Source organism: Dipodomys merriami, unplaced genomic scaffold, assembly GCF_024711535.1.
Source record: "Dipodomys merriami isolate MVZ:Mamm:240054 unplaced genomic scaffold, mDipMer1.0.p SCAF_34, whole genome shotgun sequence".
NCBI lineage: Eukaryota > Metazoa > Chordata > Mammalia > Rodentia > Heteromyidae > Dipodomys > Dipodomys merriami.
The window spans coordinates 2,606,537-2,630,841 of NW_027204937.1; the positions used below are offsets into that span (position 1 = coordinate 2,606,537).

Below are 24,305 nucleotides of genomic sequence, written 5' to 3' on the forward strand. Positions count from 1 at the left end.
TTAAAATTGAATACATTTATCAAGAAGAGACCTTAGAAATCATGTGTGGGTAATAAGGTGTACTTCTGTCTCCTGAGAAGTCTTGCTACATCTGCTCTTCTTTCTTTGCATCAAATCAGATGTATTGAAATTCAAGCGCCAAGAACCACTTCTAGGCAGTGTAAGTACATCTCTCTCAAAGTAGCTGCTGATGGAATCTCAAGTGACTTGGTGACAAACCACACAGTGTAGCACAGGTGTGAAGAGCAAGCCTCAAAAAGGGACAGCTGTATGTCTTTGGGCTTTGAATTTCCCTGACACCTTGGCAGGGGTCCTATATGTAAAGGGCTACCAGGGTCTTACATCTCCATCAATATCATTGCAAGCATTGCTTGTTTTTGTTTTTGTTTTTAAACTGTGTAGTGTGAATTCTCAGTGTATTTTATTGGTGACCTCTTTAGTTCTGGGGCATGGAGGAAAATGCAGTGACATTTTGTTTAAAAGTTTAAAGCATTTTTGGACCACGTCTCACTGGGAAATGATCAAGATGTGTAGGATACGCCTATCCCCAAATATCAATGTTTTTAGGAATTCAACCCATATGAAGTCAGGTTGACCAGGATTCATTCTAGCCCCATTGTACTCTCAGTATAAGGCATTCATAAAATAAGGAATAAAATAGAACAATGCTTCCCCACAAGTATACTTCAAAGGTCATTCATCTATGAAAATGAAAAACAGAGTGGAAAACTAGGAAGGGAGAGATGCTACAAACATTGGTAATTTGGCACACGCAAGGAGGGATGGTGCAAACATCAGAAACATCATTCAGACCTGGAGAGATGGAGCAAGCACTGGTAATAGAAAGACAGTTTTTTTCAGGAAATAAAGCATAGGCAAAGAGAGATGGTACACATATTGGTAATACATTATAAGCATGGAAGGAAAATATACATAGACTGGGAATATGATCTTAGAAGTGAACAAGAGGGAAAGCAACAGGCTTAAGGGTGAAGGAGATAAAAAGAACAGATACCTACCCAGACCTGTGCTATCTAGCTACTGGCTTGTGGACTTATATTATCACCACTTGGCTCACCACTGGGCTCCCCAAATGGATCACTGTTGGAGGAGGCCTGTGATCCATCAGGCTAGAACACAACAAGAAGATAACACTTTTTTTTTTGGTCTTTTTCAACAAGTGAAAATATAAGGCAACCAAGAATCTTTTCATGCAGCACATACAATCAAGTTATTTAAAAGGAGTGGCAACTTTGGTCAGATGGTACCACCCCATAATTCCAAGAGTGTGTAACAATCACATATGAGGACAGCATTTTTTGGCAGCTGCCTTTGAATATAAGAGAGAGCCCCTCCAACAACGCTTTAGAACTTCAGAGTCTGAGGCCGCATTCTCTCCTACATAAGCTGCTTTATGCGCAGTCTATTTCAAATACAGAAGTCTTAGTATGAAGGAAAAATGAAGCAGAAATAAGAGGCTTGGCACTTACAGCTTCTTGCTCTTCACTTTTGCTGGGGCTTTCAAAGCCTTCTTCAAAAATGTCATCTGCGGTCGGATCACTGGCATGGGATGCAGATGATTTGGATGGAGAGCTCTGCCTGGGGGCTGGGGTTGGAGCTACAGAGACCATGCAAAACAAACAGAAGAAAAAAAAAAAACAGACACCACCTTAAGTGCCCAATACCAACATTTATACCCCAAAGACACTTCAGGGATTTGCATATATTCAAGTCAAATCTTAGGACTCCTCTTCCCACCCCCAAATCAAATAATGTAAATATCTGACTTCCTCTCCTATACATGTTTATCTTGCATGCTTACATACTTCATCATGGAGAAAGAGACTTGTCCATGCTGATGGGAAATGCAGCAGTCCTCAGGGGATGATCCCTGGACTGCCAGCAGGAGCACCATCCAGGAGCTTGTGAGGAATGCCTATCCTTGGAAGCCAAGTGAGATCAAGAAATCCCCAACTGTGCAAGGGATTCGGATGCATGTAGCTTGCTTTCTTGTCTTTCACGAGAGAACATATTTATGTGCCTTTTACGTGTCAGGCACTGCTGGACATTTTACATTTTAGAAACAATATCTCTAAACCCTCCTAAAATTCTTTTGAGGTGAACGTTATCCTAGCTTCCCATAGAAGGAGAGCGAAGGTTGTGACTTTGCTCATGGCAACTGGCAGAACCTGGCTTTGGATTCTGGCACGAAGCAGGTGCTCACAAACATGTTGAACAATCACAGCGGGACACTTGATTCTATAAGAATGCAAATTCACTGTATTGACTTTACCACATTTTTTTTTCTCATCATTTCCCGAGGTTAATAATGAATATATTGGAAACTACTTGTCTAGTAATTCTAATTTAGCATAGGACATACTGACTTAGTCCCAAGTGAAGAGGCGAGATGGTTTGATTTAGTAGCTGACAAGCCATGCCACTGATAGGACTTCCCTGCTGTAACTTCCCAGATCTTAGAAAACCTGGCAACTTAATCAGACAGTGAGTGATTATAATACTTGGTTGTGTATCTTTTACCCCAGTGAACCTGTATTTAGAATAATGATGTTATTTCAAATTCTAATTATCTACAACATGCCAATGAGGAAAAAAAAACTTTCCATAGTCCTAATATAAACAAACACATGCTGTTACTGTCTCTTTGTCCCACAGATGTTAGAGCAACAGCTCAGAGAGCTGCTCAGAGATGCTCAGGGCTGTGAACTATGAGCTGTGAGCCGTGGGATCTGTGTGACACTGCTCAGTCCAGCTGTGCCTTTCTGTTTTCTGTTTGAGGTTCATTCTGGTTATAACCAATCTTCTACTCAAGACATCCTCAAAGGGATATTGATAGGTAAGAGTATATATAGATTGGTTTCATCCATTTTCTTTCAAATACAATTAATTTTTTTTATTTGAAAGGAATTCTAGAGAGTAAACTCAACCAAAATACATTGTATGTATGTTGTAAATACTACAATGAAACCTCTTTGTAAAATAATGTATGCTAATGAAAAAACAAAAGACAAAGGAGGTCTACTGTTCATGAGATGACTTCAGAATAAACTAGCTGCAGTAGGATTAAAGCCATGTAAAAACACCCTGATGGGTAGATGTTTAATAAGTATTAGCTTAATTAGATTTTCTATTTTTAGAGACAGGGCGTCACTATGGAGTCCGGTCTTGATCTTGAGGCCCTCCTGCCTCAGTCTCCCAAGTGCAGAAATGACAGGCACATTCCATCATGCCCAGCTAGCTTAATTGGATTCTGAATTGTGTTTGAATTGGTTTATTGCTTACCAAAGGCTGAGAACCCAGGCTGAACTGCCAATTTTGACAGGTTATTGCTCATACTTACCCAATGAAATCAATGGGAAACTAGGAGTTTATTTATGCAAGTGCCTTAATCTTTAGGAGGTTTTAACAGTGGTTCTCAATCTGGAGCAAATTCATCCCCAGAGAACATTTGGCAAGATCTGAAGTCATTTTTGATTGTAATGACTAAAAAAAAAGGGTGATTAGGAGGTAGGGCGTGAGGCTTAAATGGTAGAACACTGGCCCTGAGCAGTAAAACTCAGGGACAGCACCCAGCCCTTCAGTTAAAGCTTCAGGGTACACATGTGCACGCACACACGCACACACACGCGCACGCACACGCGTGCACACACACACACACACACACACACACACACACACACACACACACAAGGGAGGAAAAAAGAAAAAGAAAAGAAAGAAAAAAAGAAAGTAGATATATATTATTTGTACCACATGGGTTCAGGCCACAGCAAAGGCTAACATCTTACAGTTAACAGGACAGCCTCCTACAACAAAGAAGTATCTGGCTCCAAGGATTAATAGGGTCAAGGTTGTAAAACTCTGCTTTAAAACACAACTATAACCGGGCACTGGTGGCTTATCCATGTAATTATAGGTACTCTAAGGATTGTGGTTGGAAGCCAGCCCTGGTGGTCAATTGGAGATAAGAGTCTCATGGACTTTCCCTGCCCAAGCTAGCTTTGATCTGTGATCCTCAAGTCTTGGCCTCCTGAGTGGCTAGGATTATAGACATGATCCACCAGTGAGTATGGTATTTGTTTTTAGAAGATCTTGGTTGAGGAAGTGGTGCTGTGGCTCATGATAGAGCTCTTGCCTTGAGCTGAAGAGCTCAGGGATAGCACCTAGGCCCAGAGTTCAAGCCCCATGACCAACCAAAAAAAAATGTTGGTTTTCCTTTTATGAATGATTGTTATTTCTTTAGCATTTCATTTTTTACACATCATCCTTCATTGAAACCCCATGAATCAGAGTTAATAGATATTTCCCTACAATATAGAAGTTCATGCTGGAGTACATGTAGGTTTTCTTTTTATACACATTCAAAGGCATTCAGTTTGAAAATGGATCCAGGAACCTGACTGAAATGATACAATCTAATTGTATTAACATTAGATTTTTTTTTAACAATTCAAGGTACAGCCCATGCAGTGATCTGTGTCACTGATGACAGTAATGAAAATGCCCAATTCACTGTAGCATGAGTTTCTTCTTTCCCCTTATCAATTGTCAAGCCATAGGCCAAGTCACCAGAACACCTTTTCTAAATTGTGTCAAACAAGCAGGAGAGTGATCAAGTGTGTCTGGATTGTGGCTTGGTTGAATGTGTTCAGTTTTCTTGATGTGTGCAGTAGGAAAGTGAGCTAGGACAGAGTTATTAGATGCTGGGACTAGAAGGAGACACCATTCATCCAATCAATTCACTGAGTTTCAGAGAAACCATATATCAAAATCCTGGCCTAAGCCAGAAGGAGAGCTATGGCTCAAGGGGTAGAGCATTAGCCTTGAGCAAAAAGTAGGAAGGTCAGGGACACAGCCCAGACCCTGAGTTCAAACCCCAGGAATGGCAAAAAATTAAAATAAAATGAAATAAAAACACAAACCTGGCTCAGGGCCCTGCACAAGAATCACTTGACAATAATAGTCTAGTTTTTTAAATAAATGTTTTAATATGTATAACTATAGCCTTTTAATCTTACTTTTGGCAACACTGTGGTTCTGAACTCAGAGACTCACACTTGCTAGGCAAGTGTTCTACCACTTGAGCCACTCTTCCAGCTCTTTGGGCCTTAGATTCTTTTTCAGCTATTATCTCATGCTTTTGCCTGGAGCCAGCCTTGGACTTCCATGTTCTTACCTCACCCCTCCTCAAAGCTGGAATGTCAGGTATGAGGCACTGAATTATAGCCCAGTGTACAAAAAAAAAAAAACCTTGTAATAACGCTTAGCCTTAGATAGATGAGGAATCTGAGGCTCGTAGAAATAAAAGTACTTAAACCAAAGCACAAAACTAGTAAACACCATCTAGCAAACTAGTAAAGACCACCATCTTTTTTTCTCTTTCGCTATCAGGAGTTGGAGCCCAATTGCTTTATAGATGCCATAGCTCTGCTATGATTTTGATCCTGGAAGGGCACTGGTGGCTCTGTAACTACTTAGAAGGCTGGAATCATGGTTCAAAGCCAGACCAGGTAAGAAATCCATGAGACTCTTATTTCTAATTAATTACCTAAAAGCTAGAAGGAGACATATGGCTCAAGTGGTAGAGTGTCAGCCTGGAGTGAAAAGCAAAGTAACAGACAGTGTCCTGAGTTCAGATCTCAGTACTGGCACTGTGCTGTTCCCCCGCCCCCCCCCAAAAGTCATGATCTTAAATTTATACTCTAACTATTAGATTTTGTTCTTAAATATTTAAAATTTTTTACTTTCTATTCATTTTCACTTCAATGAGCTGGTACATGGCACAGATACAACCAAATGAATGAATGCATCCGTTCATGCATGCATGAATGAATAAACTAAGTCAGAGGTCATCCTGGCATTGGGAAAAACACCTGGTTTGTGTTCAGTTCTACAACTTCATCTCTCAGTGTCATTATCTGTCAAATAGGTCTCATAAAACTTGCCAGCAGCATTGTTATGAGTACAAAAAATAGGCCTATAAGCATACGGAAAGGCAGATATTGTCAGTGGTACTTGAGTTAGTAGCTATTTTGATTGACAGAAGCAGCAACAGAAAACCCTGATATCTGCAAGTGAGACCCATTTGCTGACTCCAGAAATGTAATGGCCAGACACAAAGCATAGCTCTCTCATTGGGTTCTATGGCTCAAGGAAAAGGCACTCACGTGAGTTGGTGGATGGTGTGGTAGAAGTCACAGGTGTCAAATTCAACTGGGAGATGTCGAAGTCATCACAGTCATCCGCTTCCTGTGCCACCCCGACTTTGTTGAAGTAACTGGAGAAGGCCTCTGAGGTACAGGTGAGGGAGGGCTGGTCGGGCTTGCGGGAGGGCACGGGTGGAGGTTGGACCATCTGGAAATCTTTAAACATTTCCTTCCCCATTTTCTGCCTGGGCTTGTCGCTCTGTGGACTTGACCTGGCCGAGTCACTCGTGCCTGGGACGGTGGCAAGGGGGGCAAGGGGACCTTGGAACATGGCGGCTGGCAAAGGCATAACAGTTTGTGTGGGCATGAAGGCGGCTGGTGGAAACTGCCCGGCCACAGCTGGCCAGGGCTGCTGAGTGGCAGGAAAGAGACCCGGCTGGCCCCAGGCGATGGGCTGAGCCCCTGGCATCACCTGAGCAACTGGTGGCTGAGCACCCATGGCGATCTGCTGTTGGACAAGGGGCTGCTGGCCCCAGAAGGATGGGAGGACGGCGCCCATAGCAACATAACCTACGATAGGGAGAAACAAAGGAAAGTCAGGCATCTTGGGGAAGAAATCATTGATTTATGTTATGGACAGAATGGTACTGTTTTGTATAAAAAGACCAAATTGTATGCTGGGACCAGAAATGCCCGCAAGAATAAGACAACTTCTAGCCAGGCACTGGTGGCTCACACCTGTAATCCTAGAGTTACTCAGGAAGCTGAGATCTGAAGATCATGGTTTTGAAACAGGCCCAGGCAGGAAAGTCCGTGAAACCCTTATCTCCCATTAAAGTTCAGCAAAATACAACACTAGGAAGCAGGTACTTGAAAGGAGCAGAGGTGGGATGAATGGATAAGGGGTGGATAAATGAAGAGGAGAAGAGGGGAGAACGCAGTCCAGAATTTGATGTACATCCTTCGAAATTAAGGAAAGTGGGGGAAGGGATGGGTAGAGAGGAGAGAATGTTGAAAGGGGTGACATTGATCAAGATACTTGATCAATGGGATCAAAATCATCCAGGGGATGACATTGATCAAGGTACTTATAAACTGCTTTGTTATATGGCAAGTCCTTTGTATAACCACTTAAAGAAAGATTTAAAGCCAGAAGTGGAGCTGTGGCCCAAGCAGAAAGCGTGCCAGTTTTAAGTAAAAAAGGAGCAAATGGCCAAGTACTGAGTATAAGTCCCAATACCAGTGCTCACGCGCGTGCGCGCACACACACACACACACACACACACACACACACCACACACCACACACACACACACCACCCCCCCCCACACACACGTGTCCTTGCCCTCATGGAGTCTACCTTCTGAAGAAGTACTCAGAAAAGACCTCTCATGGGAGATGGCTCACATGCAGACCCTAGAAGACTGAATGGGACAAGCCATACAAATGCTTGGATCGCTGTTCAAGTTTTGTAAGTCTCCTGGCCTAGAAGTCAGTGTGACTCAGTGGAAGGGGAAGAGGGTTGGAAGGCAAGCTTGCTTGGGTTTAAGACTTTGCTTTCTTTGCTGAATGTTGGACATTCTCAACTGCTTAATCTCTGAAGAGTCATAAGATCAGGTAACAAGACCTTCCTTCTCAAAGTGAGTGAGAAACTTTTAAGGCGTAAGTTGAAATTCAGACTGGGGCTTCTTCAGGTATGCTGCTTAACTTCAGCCAGGCTCTGTGTCCTGATCTGTCAGTGCGCTATTTTCTGTTTAATTGGTTTGGACTGAAAATTGAGATTACATATTCAGGTATTTGATACATTATTTCTGTATCATTAGTAGTCCAATTTTAGAGACAAAAAAAAAAACCTATTATTCAATTAGGGGACCTCATACAGTGGTACAGTTGAGGCACTAGAACATTTCAGGGCACATTCTCCTATATTACTATAATACTTGTTTGTTCTACTGTTTTTTCAGGTAAGATATACATTTTAATAGGAGTATAATGGTATTTGTTACAATAATAATAATGACAGCAATATTTTTCATTTTTAATTCTTGTGCCAGTATTGGGGCTTGAAATGAGGACTTTACTCTCTCACTTGGCTTTTCTGCTTAAGGTTAGCACTTTGCTTTGAACTGCATCTCTAATTCTGGATTTCGGATGATCGATGAGACAAGAAACAAGTCTCATATACTTTTCTGCCTAGGCTGCGTTCAAACCAGTGACTGCAGGGATCCTCAGATCTCAGCTTACTGAGAGGCTAAGATTACAAGCATAAGCCACCAGCACCCAGAAATTTCCACTTATTAAACGCCCATACTTTGTGCTGTTTTGTCTTCACAAAATCGCACATGGCACGTTTTTACTATTTCCATTTTACACATGAGAAAACTGGTCTACAGAGAGGAAGAGAAATTTTCTTAGGACCACGCAGCTTGCATGAGGTAGTGTTTGCAAAGTCAGTGACTTGCCTTGGTACTCACTATCTCATTCAAATGACCAACACCAATTTCTGGTCTTTCCTAATCAATGGGCCTGGCCCACCAGGAAATGACTTAGTATACTACAGGCCTGTTAGAAACTCTCATGTGTTTTCAGTGGTTCCCGTGCTTCTGAGAGGATATAATGGCTACCTGTGTGTTCAGCTGAGAGATGAGTGGCTATCCAGGCAGAGCAGAGGGTAGAGAAATTAGCTTTGCCTGGCCTCTCAAAACAAGCATTTTCATGGCTGCCAGAAAGAATATGTAGGTATGGTACAATAGGACCCAGACGAAAAGAAGAGTGAATGTAGGATATCCAGAGTCAGAGAAACCATGTCCTATACATGATTTCTCCAGATTCCAGTCTCAGATCCAGCTGCTTCTCAATGGATACACAGGATCTCAAGTCCACATTCTAAGCCTGGGAATTTTCTGGCTACATCTCCATTCCCCCTCTCCCTGCCCCAATCCTATTCTGTCCTCCAGAGAAGTCCACAGATAAAAGTTATGGCCTTTTTTATTGATTAGCCTAGCATGGATGAATGCTTTTATGGAACAAAGCAGAGTTATCAACGAACAAGAAATAGAGAGTATTTTTATATAACTCTTAGTCTAGTTTCACTGGAGTTAGATAGATGAAGTCATGCTAAACTTAAAACTTGCTCTCTTCACTTCCTCTATTATATACTAGTGTAGTGTCAATAGTACCACTTTGTTTCATAATTTTTACTTACTTGGGTATGGCTCAATTATTCTTAGAACTACTGCCCCCTAGAGGTAATTAGTAAGGAAATTAGTGGGGCATGCTTTGGTTTTTATAGTAACTGCAGATGGCGGGCACTATGGTATTGAAGGTCCTCTAGCATTGATAACATGCATTCTATAATGTTCAAGATCAATGTATAAGTTATTTAATTATCCCATATCATGTTGGTGATTATTTGAGTCTATAAATAACTGAATTAACGTGGAGATTCAGTTTCTTTCCATAGTTTTAATGCATGGATTTTTCTAGGAATTTAATAAGTATGTACATTGAGGAAAGATTGTATTTTGTTTGATTTAGAACACTCAAGTGTGGCTTATCATTTTAGAAAATGATGTTTCCCTTCTTATGAAGGCTGAGCCTATACACAGGCTGTGTATCAGCCTATGTTTGTAGCTGCAGCTTTCAGTGGGGAACTCCATTTATAGACACAAGCATCTTATTTTTTACTATGCCCTACAGTATACTCATTCTTGGGTATTTCCTTACTGAATTATGTACTTTATTATAAAGGAGCTTTCTAAGTTTTATTTTATGTTATCATTATAGCACTATAGTGAATTAGAAAAATGCTGTAAATAGGTTATATTGTAATTTTTAAAGAAAAAAATAACAGTAGAAGTCTCATGCGGATTTTTGTGTCTGTGTGCTGGTACAGGGACTCAAACTCAAGGCCTGGGTGCTGTCCTTCAGCTTTTGCACTCAAAGATGGTACTCTGACACATGAGCCACAGATCTACTTCTGGCTTTTCTGTAGTTAATTGAAGGTGAGTCTCATGAACTTTCTTGCCTGGACTGGATCTTCAGATCTCAACCTGATGAGCAGCTAGGATTATAGGCCTGAGCCACAAGCACCCAGATCACATGCATTTTTTAAACAGCCCTGTCTGGCTCAAATGCTCATTTTGGTGAGTGTATGGAAGATTTTGATTTCTACCCTAATCATTACATTTTCCTTAACACCATGAGGATTCATAAAATGATACTATGCATGTCCTCCCTCAACTTACCCGTACAAACCCTTCAGAAACTGAAAAAAGGATAAGGTGAAGCTACCTTTAACCTCCCAAGCACATGAGATTAGCAACGTTGGTCTGTAAAATAGTCTAGGTCCTAATCTAGGGGATGGCTGTATGATACTATATTATCTTGAACACAAGTCTCAGGTGCCTGGGGTAGCTTATGTCATAGAATAAGTCATAGAAGGATCAATGCTTTCACTGCATTTTTTCTTAAAGTTCAGTGGAACTCTAAGATGTATAAGCACTGTGATCTCTTGATTCCACTGCTTGTGACAGGTTATTTCGTCCTTCCTTTCTTTTCTTGTTTTATCATAAGAAATTGACAGATGGGCTGTGCATACTTTTTGGAAGAGAGCTATTAGCATGTCTGTCTTCATGGCATTTGTTTCAGACCAAAGTACAACATCAGAAGAGAGAAAGGAGGTACAGTATAATTGGGGATCATGTTTGGGAGGTGGCAGGTCTTACTCATGCTTCCTGCAGCCTACATTCTCCTGAGGTCTGGGAGCTATGGTTCTCTGGCCACAGGACCTGATGCTTTGCCTGAAAATCCTGCTGCAAAAGACAGCAATAGCACTGGATCTGAGGAGACACTTGGTGGCTGCCAATGTAGCCACTTAACAACTTGCTAACCGTTTACTCTCTAAAGTGCATCTGGGGAGGGCAATGGTACTAGGGAGCATATGCTCACGCCAATGAGTTCGGCTCAATCCAGAACCTCCTTGCTGTGAATTGAAAGGAACACCTGTATTTCTGCCTTGCAGTGGGACTTTTTCTTCAAGTGTTTCAAACTGCAATTTATAACCAGATGCTGGCACCTGGGGATACCCACATTATTTGAAAGAGAAAAAAAGGAAGACTAAACATGTAAGAAAAGCATAGAAAATGAAGAGACTGTGGTAGGTATACAGAACTTGTCTGGTACCTCTACACTAGCTCATTTGTTCATTCATTCATTCATTCATTGAAAAATACCCATCCAATGAAACCTCTATCTATATAATTAATTATAAGCTAATAAAAATACCCATTCTGAGTGCCTTGTTATGATTTAATCAGCAATTTAGATGCAATGACAAACAAAACTGTTAGAAATTAAACCCTGTCTTTAGTGCAGCTTATTTGGGCAGGGGAGAAGATGACTCCCAGTAAGCTTCTGGGATGGGATATGATCACAGCCACATTATCACTGTCTCTTTAATCTGTGTGGGAGAAATTGTAGTTCCATGAGGGCAAGGCCTGGCACAGTGTGGGAGCAGCAGAGCCTGGGTGCCTGATGGGTAGTGTGCAAACATCTGCTGAGTACCTGCATCTAAAACATCGCCACAAAGGTCTCAACTGCACAAGTTACTCATGCAATCCTCTGCCCAGCTCTAGGATGTCTAGGAGATGATCTTCCCGACTTGATAGGTAAGGAGACATTTAGTTAAGCATTTTGCAGCCACTTCATGGAAGATCCTGAATTCACACATGCATGCACTCCAGGCCATCCACATTACCTCTGCCACAAGTGGCTGAAAGACAAGACCTAAACTTCACCTATTCAAAATGATGCTAAGGAGGGAAAGAAGAAGTATAGAGACTAAGATAAAATGTATATTTTGCGTTAGAAGTCAGAGTAATAATAATGATTAGAATAACAGTTATTTTTGCTCCTCAAATATTGATGTTGTGCCAACATTTTTCAAGGAGCTTAATTTTATTTTTTTCATCTAATTCTCATGATACTGCTGCAAGGTAAGTTTTTTTTTCTCCCAGACCAGTTTAAAGATGAAAAAAAAAAAACTCTGGGTCTGGCAGGTTAAGTAATTTTCCAAGAAGCCTCAAGCATATTCAAAACAAATGGCTTAGCTATGTAGCCAGTGATACTTCTATGACATCATCTAGCCCACTGTTCCTCTCTTTGTCACTGGCTGGACAATTAGTGACAGCCACAGAGACTTTTAATACCACCTACAGGAGGGAATGTGGAAGATAGTTTCACACTAACGGAAGCTTCTCTTTATATTACACAGAACTAAGAAGCAAAAAATATGTTAATTGAAATCAATTTTAGACTAATTCTAAAAATTGAAGTCTCAGGTAATTGATTTTTTAAAAACTAACAGAAAGAAACAGCATCTGCATAGTTTGTAACATGGCTGGATAAGTAGCAAGAGTAAACCCAGTTTCCAAAGCTCCTAATCAGGTACAGGCTTGGGAGAAGACATGGGCAGGTCCTCAGAGTATATTCAAATGTAAGTGGTGGAAGAAATAAAGTAATCGTCTCACTTATAAAGAAAGAAATGAGGATAAGAAAGTATACCTTGTTCCTCTGGACCCTGAAGCCAGCTTGATGCCACCTTTAACCTGGCCAGTCTACTGCCATCACCCTGTGCATGAACCTCTCCTGACCACAACCCCTGGGCTGGGATTGGAGGGGCCCCCACCCTCCTCTATACTTCCTTTTGTCCACATATCCACAGCTTTTTAACGTCATTATTTATTTTTGCATTACTATTGTCTCCTCAGTAGCAGGTGAAGTCTCGGTCTGCTCTGTGTGCCTGGAACAGGATCTGACACATAGGGTTATCCAGAGAATATTTGTGGAATAAACATGCTTAAAAGATTCATACATCTGGCTCCTATGGGTATTTGTGTATAGGTGTGTGTACATGTGTGTGCATGTGTCTTTGCTGTGGGCTGGTACTGGGGCTTGAACTTAGGGCATGGGTACATCTCTGAGCTTTTGTGTTCAAGTTTTTGTGCTCTACCATTTGAGCCATAGCTCCACTTCTGGCATTTTAATAGTTAATTGGTGATAAGAGTCTTGTGGACTTTCATGTTTGAGATAGCTTTGAACTGTGATCCTCAGATCTCAGTCTCCCGAGTAGCTAGGATTATAGGCATAAGCTATTAGCACCCATCTTATGTATGGGTATTCCGAACACAAGCTTTAAGTGTAAAAGGGTGGTACATTTCTGATGGGAAATGGTATTCATATTTTATGTAGCCCTTTCTTCTCAAGGAGATTTTAATGTCCATTTTAGGATAAGAAAATGAGTCATTACCAACATCCCATTTCAGAGATGAGTAGAGGAGATTCCAGTGGTTAATTTAGCAATGGATAATTTTCCAGGCTACTTGAAGATTCTGAACTGTACATCAGATCCAATCATCACTAATTCCTGTGGCTTCTAAAAGCTCACAATGATCCATTGGCTCATAAGGAATAACCATTTTAGAACAAGGTACGAATTTTCAATTGACTTACAATAAAAGACCTGTTTATATTTGATGACAAGATTTCACTTCTATTACTGTTAAAAACAATTATTTTTAAAACATGAGAAGATTAGTATTGTATCTAAACTATTCTAATTCATTTGTGGCTTATAAGAAGAAAAGTTAAGAAAGATTAAGTCTCCGATTTCAAGCACAGAGTTAAAGGAAAACACAATACTCTTTGAGGTTCCCATGTATGTAAAGACCTGAACTCATTCATCTTGGACCATTTAGAAGTAGAGTAGCTGGGCCACCTGAAGTGCCTGTTGCCATGGAAACACAGAGCATCCTGGGGAACTCACATATTCAGAACTCACCTGCAGTAATGTTACTACAGATATTTTCACCATGGCGTGAAACCAGGATACATGGTCTAAAGATTACTTGGAATACAGGAACACTTCCTAAATCTCTTAACATCCCGCGGTCCTCTCAATGAACTGTTAGTGGTTTGCTCTTGTCCCACAGGGTCATCCATATGCATAAGGATGTCAGGACCAAATAAGGCAGGCCCCTTTCCACCATCAGGTCTCAACGAGATGGTGGCTAGATGACTCCATCTCCTCTCCTGCTGACCAACTGCTTTCCTCATTGAGGTGGATGGATCTGCACTGGTTTGCATGGTTGTGGGTGAGCCCTGGCCTCCATGTTACATACCTGACTGACTTAACTGGAATCTGTTAGGTAGAAGCTATTACTGAATTCTACCTAGCAGCTTAGCTAAGTTTTGAGAGCCCAACCTCTAACTCCCCTCCCACATTGCAGCCTCTCCAGGTCCCCTGAACCATTACAGGAGAGAAGAGAGGTCCCATGGAATGACTCGACTAGCAGTCAAACCTTTCCTTCTCTGGGTCAGCGAGGCTGAAAGGAGGGAGGGAGTCAAGCAAGAAAAGCTTACCTGAGGGTACAGCAGCAGTGCCAAAAGATACAGAGCCAAACACATCTGCGCTCGCCGGAAGTGTCTGGGATGAAGACGGGAGAAAGGCATCACCTGGAGTTGCAGGAGTCTGTCAGAGAGAAGTGGTATGATGAGCTCAGCATCCAGCACAGACACAGGAAGTTGGGATGGGAATAGGGCTTGAAGAAATAAGCCATAGTCCAGGCCACTTCTGGCTGCACGGACCATGATGGTGACAGAGACTTTTATCTATAGAACAGGTAAAATAATACCTCTAGTGATGCTGAGGACTAAATGAGACCATGCTTTAAACAATTATTATTTTATGACCATTAGCACCATGTACATAGTATGTGCTCAGCAAACAATGGCTAATGTGACAATCATTTCACCTGGGCCCTGACCTCTGGGGACTTTTCAAGCTATCAAGTTATTCTACAACATCTGGCTTTAGCCCCTTAGAAGTAGTCAATTCAAATAGAATTATACACACTGTAAGTCTATTGTACATCAGCTCAGGACTTGCCACTTAATATGGGGCTAAGAAACAGTTGGAAAAATTGTGAAAGACAGTTAATTTGTCATGAATGAGCATGACCACAACCTTTGTATCCTGCTGCCTGTCAGATTCTTTCCTGAATCTTTATTTGCAAAAAGAAGTTTCAAAGAGTCAACGGAACAATGATTGCATAGTTAAGAATGCTACAGTGACTGTCCAGTCCAGGATAGAATTCCAGATCTCTACCACATGAAGACTGTTGTTACTAAAGCTAAAAAAAAAATCAAACTGAGCACCTGTGGGTCACACTTTTAATCCTAGCTATTCAGGAAGTGGAGAGTTGAGGATTGAAAAATGAAAGCCAGCCCAGGCAGTAAAATCCGTGAGACTCTTAATTCCAGTAAGAACAAAACCAAACAAAACAACAAAACAAAACAAAAATCCAGAAGCTAATCTGTGGCACAAGTGGTAGATCTCCAGTCTTGAGCAAAATAAGCTAACGAAGAAGTGTCTAGGCCCTGAGTTCAAGCTCCAGCATAAGCACAAACAAAAATTCAGTCTTCTTTAAGTATTCACATTTTTATAGGTTTTTGCCTACAGTGTATATCTGATTGACGTCATAATATCTTTGTTGTCTCCCCCCCCCCCCTTGAAAAAGACTGGGGTAAGCAATTAATCCTGAAACCATGGCAATTAGACAAGGCCATTTTTAGACGAGCAGCTTGCTGGACAAGTAGCATTGTTCTGAGGATTATTAAATACCCATTTGAACTGAGCTTGGTTTCTGGGCCAGAAACAGCCATGAGCTGCTGTGTTAAGCACTTTCACATCTAGTCAGCAGTGTGTTTGTCCTTTCACATACCACCACGTGACCTACAACTCTCCCCAGGACTCAGTTTGCTTATCCTTACAATGCAGAGGGGAAAGAACACTTCAGTCCTTCCTAGCTGTATAGCCCTACCCACAGGTCTGTGAAGCTGTTAGCCTATGGGTACAGGAAGGACACAGTCACTAAGAGCTGACCGTCTAGCTTCTCTGGGGAATGAGCTGTGGCATTCTCCATCATGGCTGCCCTAAACATCAGGTGTTCGAAGAAGAGCAGCTGTGTCTGGATTCCCTGGCGGCAGCTGTGGGCAATAGGGTTTGAGGCCATCTGTCCTCAGTGGTGAGGTTACCGCCCTTTTTTCTGTGAGGCATTTCTCGCCAATGAACCATAGCATCGTCCCTCTGTTTGCACAACTGCTCAGGGCCGAGAGCAACAGCCCCCTCCCAGCAGCTTCAGCTGGCACAGCTGTGGCTGACTGCTCTCCACCCACCTCTGGGGAGTGGGCAGCAGGGATTGGAGGGACCATCTCCCTCTGTCTTTTGCAATGGCCACAGGGTTGCATTTGAATAGACCTGCATTGGGATTCTATTTTGCTTTGGTTTTAAATCTATTTTTATTTTTCCTTTGTATTCTCAAAGGAGAGCTCCCTGCTACCTGTATCCTCTTACAATGCTGGCTGAGATGCTCTAACTGAAGCTCTGGCTAAGAATGATTCTTGAGTAGCATAGGGAAACACACACATGGTCTGCAAGTCTGAAAGCTTTCTGGTTAGAGAGGCAGGACACAAAGCAAAGGAGAGAGACAGAGAGAGAGAGAGAGAGAGACAGAGTGGGAGAGCGAGAGGGAAGGGGAGAAGGAAGGACAGAATGGGTGGGGAAATGGAGGCCTTCCTTCATGGGATGAACACTATTGGGTGCAGGGATCAGATATGCTCTGTGGAGAGGTGGTATGCCACATGTGAGGTTCTTGCTTGTATTCCCAACTAGACCATGCGCTTTTTGTAGGTAAGAACCATAATCTTATTCCCTGAAAATCAAGCCAGCCAATATCCTATCACTATTAAATGCATGGTCTCATTTACCTTTCAGAAGCATATATCATCATTCCTTTCTTTTTTTAACAGGTAAAGATTATTTATTTACAATACATTTCTCTTTTTTAAATTTAAATTTTACTGCCAAGGTGATGTGCATAGGGGTTAGTTACATAAGTAAGGTAGTGAGTACATTTCTTGTCAAACTTGTTACCCCCTCCCTCATTTGTCTCCCACTTTCCCTCCCCCAACACCTTAAGTTGTACAGATCATTTACAGTATATTTGTCTTCAGGGTTTTTCTTTCATTTAAGCTACTCTTTTAAAAATAAGAATGGACTTATGGAATGATAGCACCTCCCTACACCTTAATATTTTTTTAAATATTCTTTATTCACTTCCTGTAGTGTATTTGCATTTTTTGCCAGTCTTGGGTCTTGAACTCACGGCCTGAGGACTGTCCCTGAGCTTCTTTTGCTCAAGGCTATCATTCTACCACATGAGCCCAATGTCACTTGCAGTTTTTTCTGTTTTACGTGGTACAGAGGAATGGAACCCAGAGCCTCATGCATGCTAGGCAAGCCCTCTATCACTAAGCTACATACCCAGCCCCAAGTATTTGCATTTTACAAGTCACAAAACTGTTATGTCTCTTACTTATTTTTCTTAGGGAAAAAACTCCCATGCTGGTTAATGATTAAAACTCATTTTAATCACTATCAAAATTCCTTTTATAGCCGGGCGCTGGTGGCTCACGCCTGTAATCCTAGCTACTCAGGAGGCTGAGATCTGAGGATCGCGGTTCAAAGCCAGCCCGGGCAGGAGAGACCGTGAGACTCCTATCTCCAATAAACCACCAGAAAACCGGAAGTGGCGTTGTAGCTCAAGTGGTAGAGCGCTCGCCTTGAGCTGAAGAGCTGAGGGACAGCGCTCAGGCCCAGAGTTCAAGCCCCACGACCGACAAAAAAAAAAAAAAAAAAAAAAAAAAAAAATTCCTTTTATAAAAACTAAAATAGAATAGGAAATTAAGTCTCATGATTGCTAGGTAAGCTACCCAAGTTACACAGCCTGCAGGAGGAAGAGTTAAAATTAGCTATAGGCCCTTTCCCCCATAAAGCCCAGGCCTTCACCTGTGTGGGTGAGGAAAGCTTGGAGAACTGTGCATACTTACAGGGGGAGAGGTTATATCAGGAGGGGTGGACATGTCCCCAAAAAGTTCTAATTGGGTCACAGCCTGAAAAGACAAACAGAAAACCATGTAACCAGGAAAGCAGATGATGTCAGGGTACTTTAAAACAGTATGCTAGTGGAGTAGACTTCCTCTCTTTCTTTGGGACTATACAAATGGCAAGTGCACATAGTGTTTGCAGTCCTTCATGATTCCAACATCTTGGATGCACAGAGAATCAATTTTTGCTTCAGTGTGTCTAGCTGTTTACCTAGGTTCAGTCAATGTTGCCCATCAGCCATGGTGGTAATACAAGTTCCCCCTGATTTACTACTAAAACCCAATACTGTGTCTTTCCCCAGGAGGCAAGGCAATAATCTAACCCCATGACATTAGTTGGTTTTTCTTTCCTAGTATCTCCACACATATAAGACACCTTCTACACGTCTGAAGATGCAAGGGACGATTTCACAGTCACTTTCCAGAGTGTGCTCCCAATAACATGACCCCTGAGACATAGAAATCATCACCTCCCATTTTGGCAGATGAATAAATTGATCCCAAGATCTAAAATTTCTGTGTATAGAGTGTACTGTACAATCAAACGTACAGCTTCCGAAAGTGTCTACCTTTGGGATAAAAAATGTCATTGAGGAAAAGCAAGCATTTCATTTAATCTGAAGAAGGGCATCAAAATCAGCCCAGTGTATACACTATCAATCATCCCCAGAACTCCATCCCTGCAGACACGGACTCATCTATCTTCCCATCCACCATACAGAACGCATGAGCAAGGTTAGCCACACCAGCCAAAGAATCTCTTTAAGATGTACTTAGGAATTAATCTGCAATAGAGAATCTCTGGCCAGGAACTAAATGGCCTGACTTAATTATAAAAGGTATATAATCACAAGTTTTGTGCAAACTTGTCCACTCTTAACTCATCTTCAGATCTTAAGTGGTAGCTTTTAATTGAGGAAACATAAGCACACCAAGAAAGTCCAACAGCTCTGCTACACAGATCTCCTGCATTGGAATTCTGTTCTAACCAGGATAGGGATAGATAACTTAGACTCACAAAGAAAATGGTTTCCTTCTTATGAGCAAGACTTCCCTCAGGAAGACATCTCATACATGAGAGCGTATTTTATTGTTACAATTCTCCTGCTGGGTGATGGAGATGACATATCTTTTTTTACATATTTACTGACAACATTTCAGGTTTAGTATCTGTAATCTGAAAATTCAAAATCCAAAATGCTCCAAAATCCTAAAGTTCCTGAGTGTTGACACAATATCCCAAGCACAAGCTGGGACCCTATGTAACAGGTCACATTTAAAATGCAAGCGTTATGAGCTTATACATAACAGACAACGAACAATATGGGGGAAATAATTTTCAATGCCATTTCAATAATTTTAACTTCTCTTATAAGATGTTTTATTAACAGTGCTGATGGTATGGTAATTACATTATCTTAAATTACATGATATTGAAATAAATGGTATTAGATTGCTTTTTGGAAAAAAAATGCAAGCATTCTGAAGATACTGTCCAAAGTTACGGTCCTTCAACTTATGTGCACATCTAATTATGAGACAGAAATGAATTTGTGTGTATAGATTTTGATATTATCTCCAAGGTCATTTTTTTCAGGCCTATAGCCTAAATTCCAAATTCTGAAATGTTTGCCCCTAAGCATTTCCAAAAAGTGATTCCACCCTCAGTAGAATTTGAAGTTTGACTTAAAATTGTTTTTTTTTAAAGGCCCCAAAGAACTCTTTTTGCTGAGAGAAAAGCTAAGCCTTGTGAACTCACTGTTGCCTGATCTTCCTCTTGAGCTCGGAGATTGAGTAACAGTACCTGGGCACACTGGAAGTTCTATACATATTCATATTTAACCGCATAATCTTCTTCCTATAAACCTTCAGCAAGCACTAGGTGCTGAGCACTGCGCTAAGTTCTGGGACTGCTGTAAGAAGAAAGGCCAAATCCAAGCCTGCAGGGAGTTCTTATCCTCAGAGGACAGCCCATGGGTGTAAATCATTCCAAGGTAATATGGCAGGAACAAGAGAGATCTCAAGATGGAGCCTTGAGATGTGGGGGGACCTAAAAAGAGCAAGAAGAGTTGGGCGCCAGTGGCTAATGCCTGCAATTGTAGCTACTCAGGAGACTGGGACTTGGAGGATGATAGTTCAAAGCCAGCCCGAAGATTCTTTCTTTAATCAACCAGCTAAATGCTGCACTGGTGGGAGGGTTCAAATGGTACAGTACCAGCCACAAGCAGAAAAAGTCAAACAAGAGCACAAGGCATATAGACATACAAAACTAAAGCAGGGGCAAGAAGTTTGTTGAGGATTTTCCAAAGAAAACAGCTTGGTCCTGAATCCTGAAAGAGAGGAACAATGTGCCAAGTGATGAAGAAAATGAAAGTCTTCCAAGTGGAGCGAATTGCATGAGCCAGGAGGAGCAGCAGGGGTGGTAGGAAAAGAAGCCGATGTCTTGGGAAGGGAGGGGGAGAAAGGACAGGGAAGGGTTGTGATCGGACTTGTGTGCATTTCACAGTCCTCTCTCACAACTGGATTCCTTCTCCCATGCTGACACAGTCTGGAAGCTGCAGGGAATGAATGGGCTGACATGCAGGATGCTCTCTGAGATCCAGTCACATCCTCCAGAGACCTCCCTCAGCATGCCTGCTATATTTTATGTGATCTGCTAAAAGTAGGCCAGACTTCAGAAGCCCCCCAGTTCCTGAAAGGATTAGTTTAGTCTAATGAATTCAAGTAAAGCTTCAGCACTTGCTTACAGTTGGAATGGTAACACTTTTTCACATGCCCCACCATTATTTTCCACGTTAGGAAAATATTAAAATGAAGTTAATAATTAAGTCACACGATTTACATTTCAGATGTGTTGGACTCCTGGCATACTTTCGCTCACGTCGTAAATATAATTTATCGGCTAATTTTCTCCTTTAAGCACAACTTCTAAAATAGCCTTCGTTCTTGAGATATAGGCTTTCCTCTTGCCAGATGATTTTCACTCAAAGATTAAATGAGAAAAACACAGAGAAGCATAAAACCTAGATTGTTATTTCGTTCCATTGGATTTGCTGTTTAAATAGAACCTTGAGTTAATTAAATTTTATAGAAAAAAAAGGTGGGGGGTTTCTTGGGCCATAAAATTGAGAATAATCTGAATAACTATATATGATTGAGAATCTGCAATAGTATCTGTTTTTCACAGCTCTCCTCCCCGCCTCCCCACGTGGACCTCAGTCCTTTTATTTGTAACCTAATAAAACATGTCCCATCTGAAAATATTGCTCAAATTAATCACTTTAAAGGCCTCCAGAGAATAAAAATGAGAGTTCACATTTGTAAAACACTTTATAGCTTATAATACACTTTCTAATACATTATCATCGTGTTTGACACACACTAAGCCCAATAAATTTGACATCATTGCCACTATTGGCACTCTCCACCTAGGGACCAACTGAGATTGGGGATAAGTGGCCTACTTGTGATAAAGGTAGCAGAAAAGAAGAAAAAAAATGCACTTGACCTACAGGCCAACCAGCACCTTGTTTCTCTGTCACTTCCCCAAACCCTACTTCGTTTTGCTGAATGGGGGAAGTCCAGCTCTACAAATCCTCCAGTTAGAAGCCAGGGAACCTAATAGGTTTTCATTTCAATGGGGAGTGTTTGGAACATCAGCTCATGGGGCTATCTACTTGCCACAGGGGAAGGGCTGTCTATTACTGGCATTATGAATGGCTTAGGTAGAAAGATGTGTAGCTATGGATGGTAGCTACCCTTCTTTAGGGTGCTGGGTGACACTGAAGGCCAGTGAAAGAGAAGAGCTGAGATGTTTATCTGTCAGTCCCTCAATATCTCCATCAGGCTGACTCTTCCCTAGTCACTCATTTATTTCAGCAAGTGATGGTTCCCCAAAGATATATGGAAATCTCTGTAACTGCTGATTCGATGTTAGTCCCCCAGAGCCTTCTGTCAACTAGAGTGCTGCCACCAGACCTGGACCTCTCGAAGGAGAAATTCTGGCAGTGACACTGAGGAGGGCTGATAGGTCATGACATCGTCTCCAAGACTCATCCCTATGTATTGGCATTAGTATCCCTTAGGGACCCTCAGGCAAGAAAAGATGGGAATCCCTGCCATGCATCCGCTACTATGCCAAGAGCAAGGGATCCAGAGCTGAGGATGGCATGCTTTGGTTCCTACTGTCTTGAGCTGGTTTATGGAAAGGCAGACAATGTCTGCTGAGAACAGGACACAGGGATCCTTGAAAAGAGAGGCTACTGAGGGCACTCCTGCTCCTACCTAGAATACTCATTTATTCCTTCCGCCATTGCCTTTCTCACTCTTCCTTCAAGACATAAACTCACTTTTGCTTTGACTCTGGGAAGTGAGTCTTACTTGACTCAGGCTTCATCTCATTGCCCCACACCGCTGATATGATACTTTGAGATCAGTGTTTCTTAATCAGGGTGCATTGATGCCTGACTCTCATTTTATTGATTCTTTTTTTTTCGTCGGTTGTGGGGGCTGAACTCTGGGCCTGGGCGCTATCCCTCAGGTCTTCAGCTCAAGGCTAGCGCCCTACCACTTGAGCCACAGCACCACTTCCGGTTTCTGCTTATGTGGTGCTGAGGAGTTGAACCCAGGGCTTCATACATGTGAGGCAAGCACTCTACCACTGAGCCAACTTCCCAGCCCCATTCTATTGATTAATGAATTTGATTAAGGAAGAGCTGAGTCACCTAGAGCTGCTCCATTGCTACCATGACTCACAGTCTTTGCCCTATGTATTCAAGGGGCTTACCCTCCCTGATTTATGCATCAGCCATCTGAACAAACATTGGCTGCAAACCAGTGCATCTCTGCTAGAATATATAACACATGAATAAAGCCTGGCCTAATTTTGGTTCACAATGTTGCATTTGGCACAATTTCTTTGTCTCCAATTTCCTTCTCTGTTATACTATACTACACTATACTATGCTAAGCAAAGCTGGGTCATCTGTCCTAGCCTGTCACACTTATCTTCCCTGCTCTGTCCTAATATGTGCAACATTTAGCTAGATGACATCATGAGCTTCTTGAGGACAGAGGGTATCTTCCCTTCTATTGCCCCTCTAGCATCTGTGAGAGTTCCTGTGATAACTTAGGGCTCCAAAATACTTGTTGAGTCAGACACTGGTGACTCACACCTACAATCCTAGCTTGTCAGTAAGCTGAGATCTCAGGATTTTACTTTGAAGACAGCCCAACTTGAAAAGCCTTGTAAGACTCTTACCTCCAATTAACCACCACAAAGCCTTAAGTGGAGCTGTGGCTCAAGTGGTAGAGTATTAGCCTTGAGTGAAAAGGCTAAGGGACAATACCTAAGCTCTGAATTCAAGCCTTAGAACTGGCACAGACACATGCATGCACAGACACATGCTCTCTCTCTCTCTCACCCCATACATACACACACTTGTTAAATAAAAAGGGGGTATTAACTAGTCTTCAACACACACTGCCTTGCACTTTCACACACACACACACATCTGTGTGCACATACACTCTCATTATTTGACCTCATGAAAGAGTCCACTTAAAATCTTCCTATGAGCATTGGAACAGACCCCCACCAGAGCAGCATGGAGCAGAGCAACAGCCCCTCCTGTGGGGTGGGTAAAGACAATATGGAATGAAGGAAAATGAGCAGAACAACTCTCACTTCAGAGTAACTTTGACCCCTTACCTTTGTTGCTGCCAGAATCTCATCAAAGTCCATCGGCAGGTTTCTGTTCTGCAACCACAAGGCATGAAGAATGAGCATGACATGAATGATGGTACAGTGACAGGAAACAGTTAACTAGACAGAGCCCTCTCCTTCTTACCGGGGTGGCTGCAGCAAACCGCTCCTCAAAATCCTCCAATGGCTGGCTCTTCTGGAAGTGGAAAGGATGATGAATGAGGATGGAGTGAATGACACACAAATGAAATGGATTTATGACTTTAATGATGACAGTATCTACGGTTTACACTCCCCTGGTCTCCGTAGGCGGGAGCTGTATCCGATGTATGAGAAAAATCCTAGAATATATTTCTAGCATAAGCAGCTGGTAGTGAGATGGAAGTGAGTTGGAAAAATACGGCGGCAGCAAATGTATTTGTTTTGAA

General features: G+C 41.9%; 1 protein-coding gene across 6 annotated transcripts in view; it reads right to left on the minus strand.

The window, feature by feature from the left end:
* The window catches only part of Dab1 (DAB adaptor protein 1), a 1,106,968-nt gene that overhangs the window by 16,103 nt on the left and 1,066,560 nt on the right, over nucleotides 1–24,305 (minus strand). For 3 of the 6 annotated variants that reach the window (XM_069987149.1, XM_069987144.1, XM_069987145.1), the window contains 7 exons: nucleotides 24,023–24,073; nucleotides 23,884–23,931; nucleotides 18,117–18,179; nucleotides 14,589–14,697; nucleotides 6,189–6,737; nucleotides 1,491–1,618; nucleotides 1,020–1,130 (listed from right to left, as the gene is read on the minus strand). In XM_069987149.1, the coding sequence (XP_069843250.1) occupies nucleotides 1,035–1,130; nucleotides 1,491–1,618; nucleotides 6,189–6,737; nucleotides 14,589–14,697; nucleotides 18,117–18,179; nucleotides 23,884–23,931; nucleotides 24,023–24,073 (1,044 nt within the window). In that variant the 3' untranslated portion in view covers nucleotides 1,020–1,034. The remainder of the gene's footprint in view (nucleotides 1–1,019; nucleotides 1,131–1,490; nucleotides 1,619–6,188; nucleotides 6,738–14,588; nucleotides 14,698–18,116; nucleotides 18,180–23,883; nucleotides 23,932–24,022; nucleotides 24,074–24,305) is intronic. The other 3 variants (XM_069987147.1, XM_069987148.1, XM_069987146.1) reach the window with 2 other exon arrangements.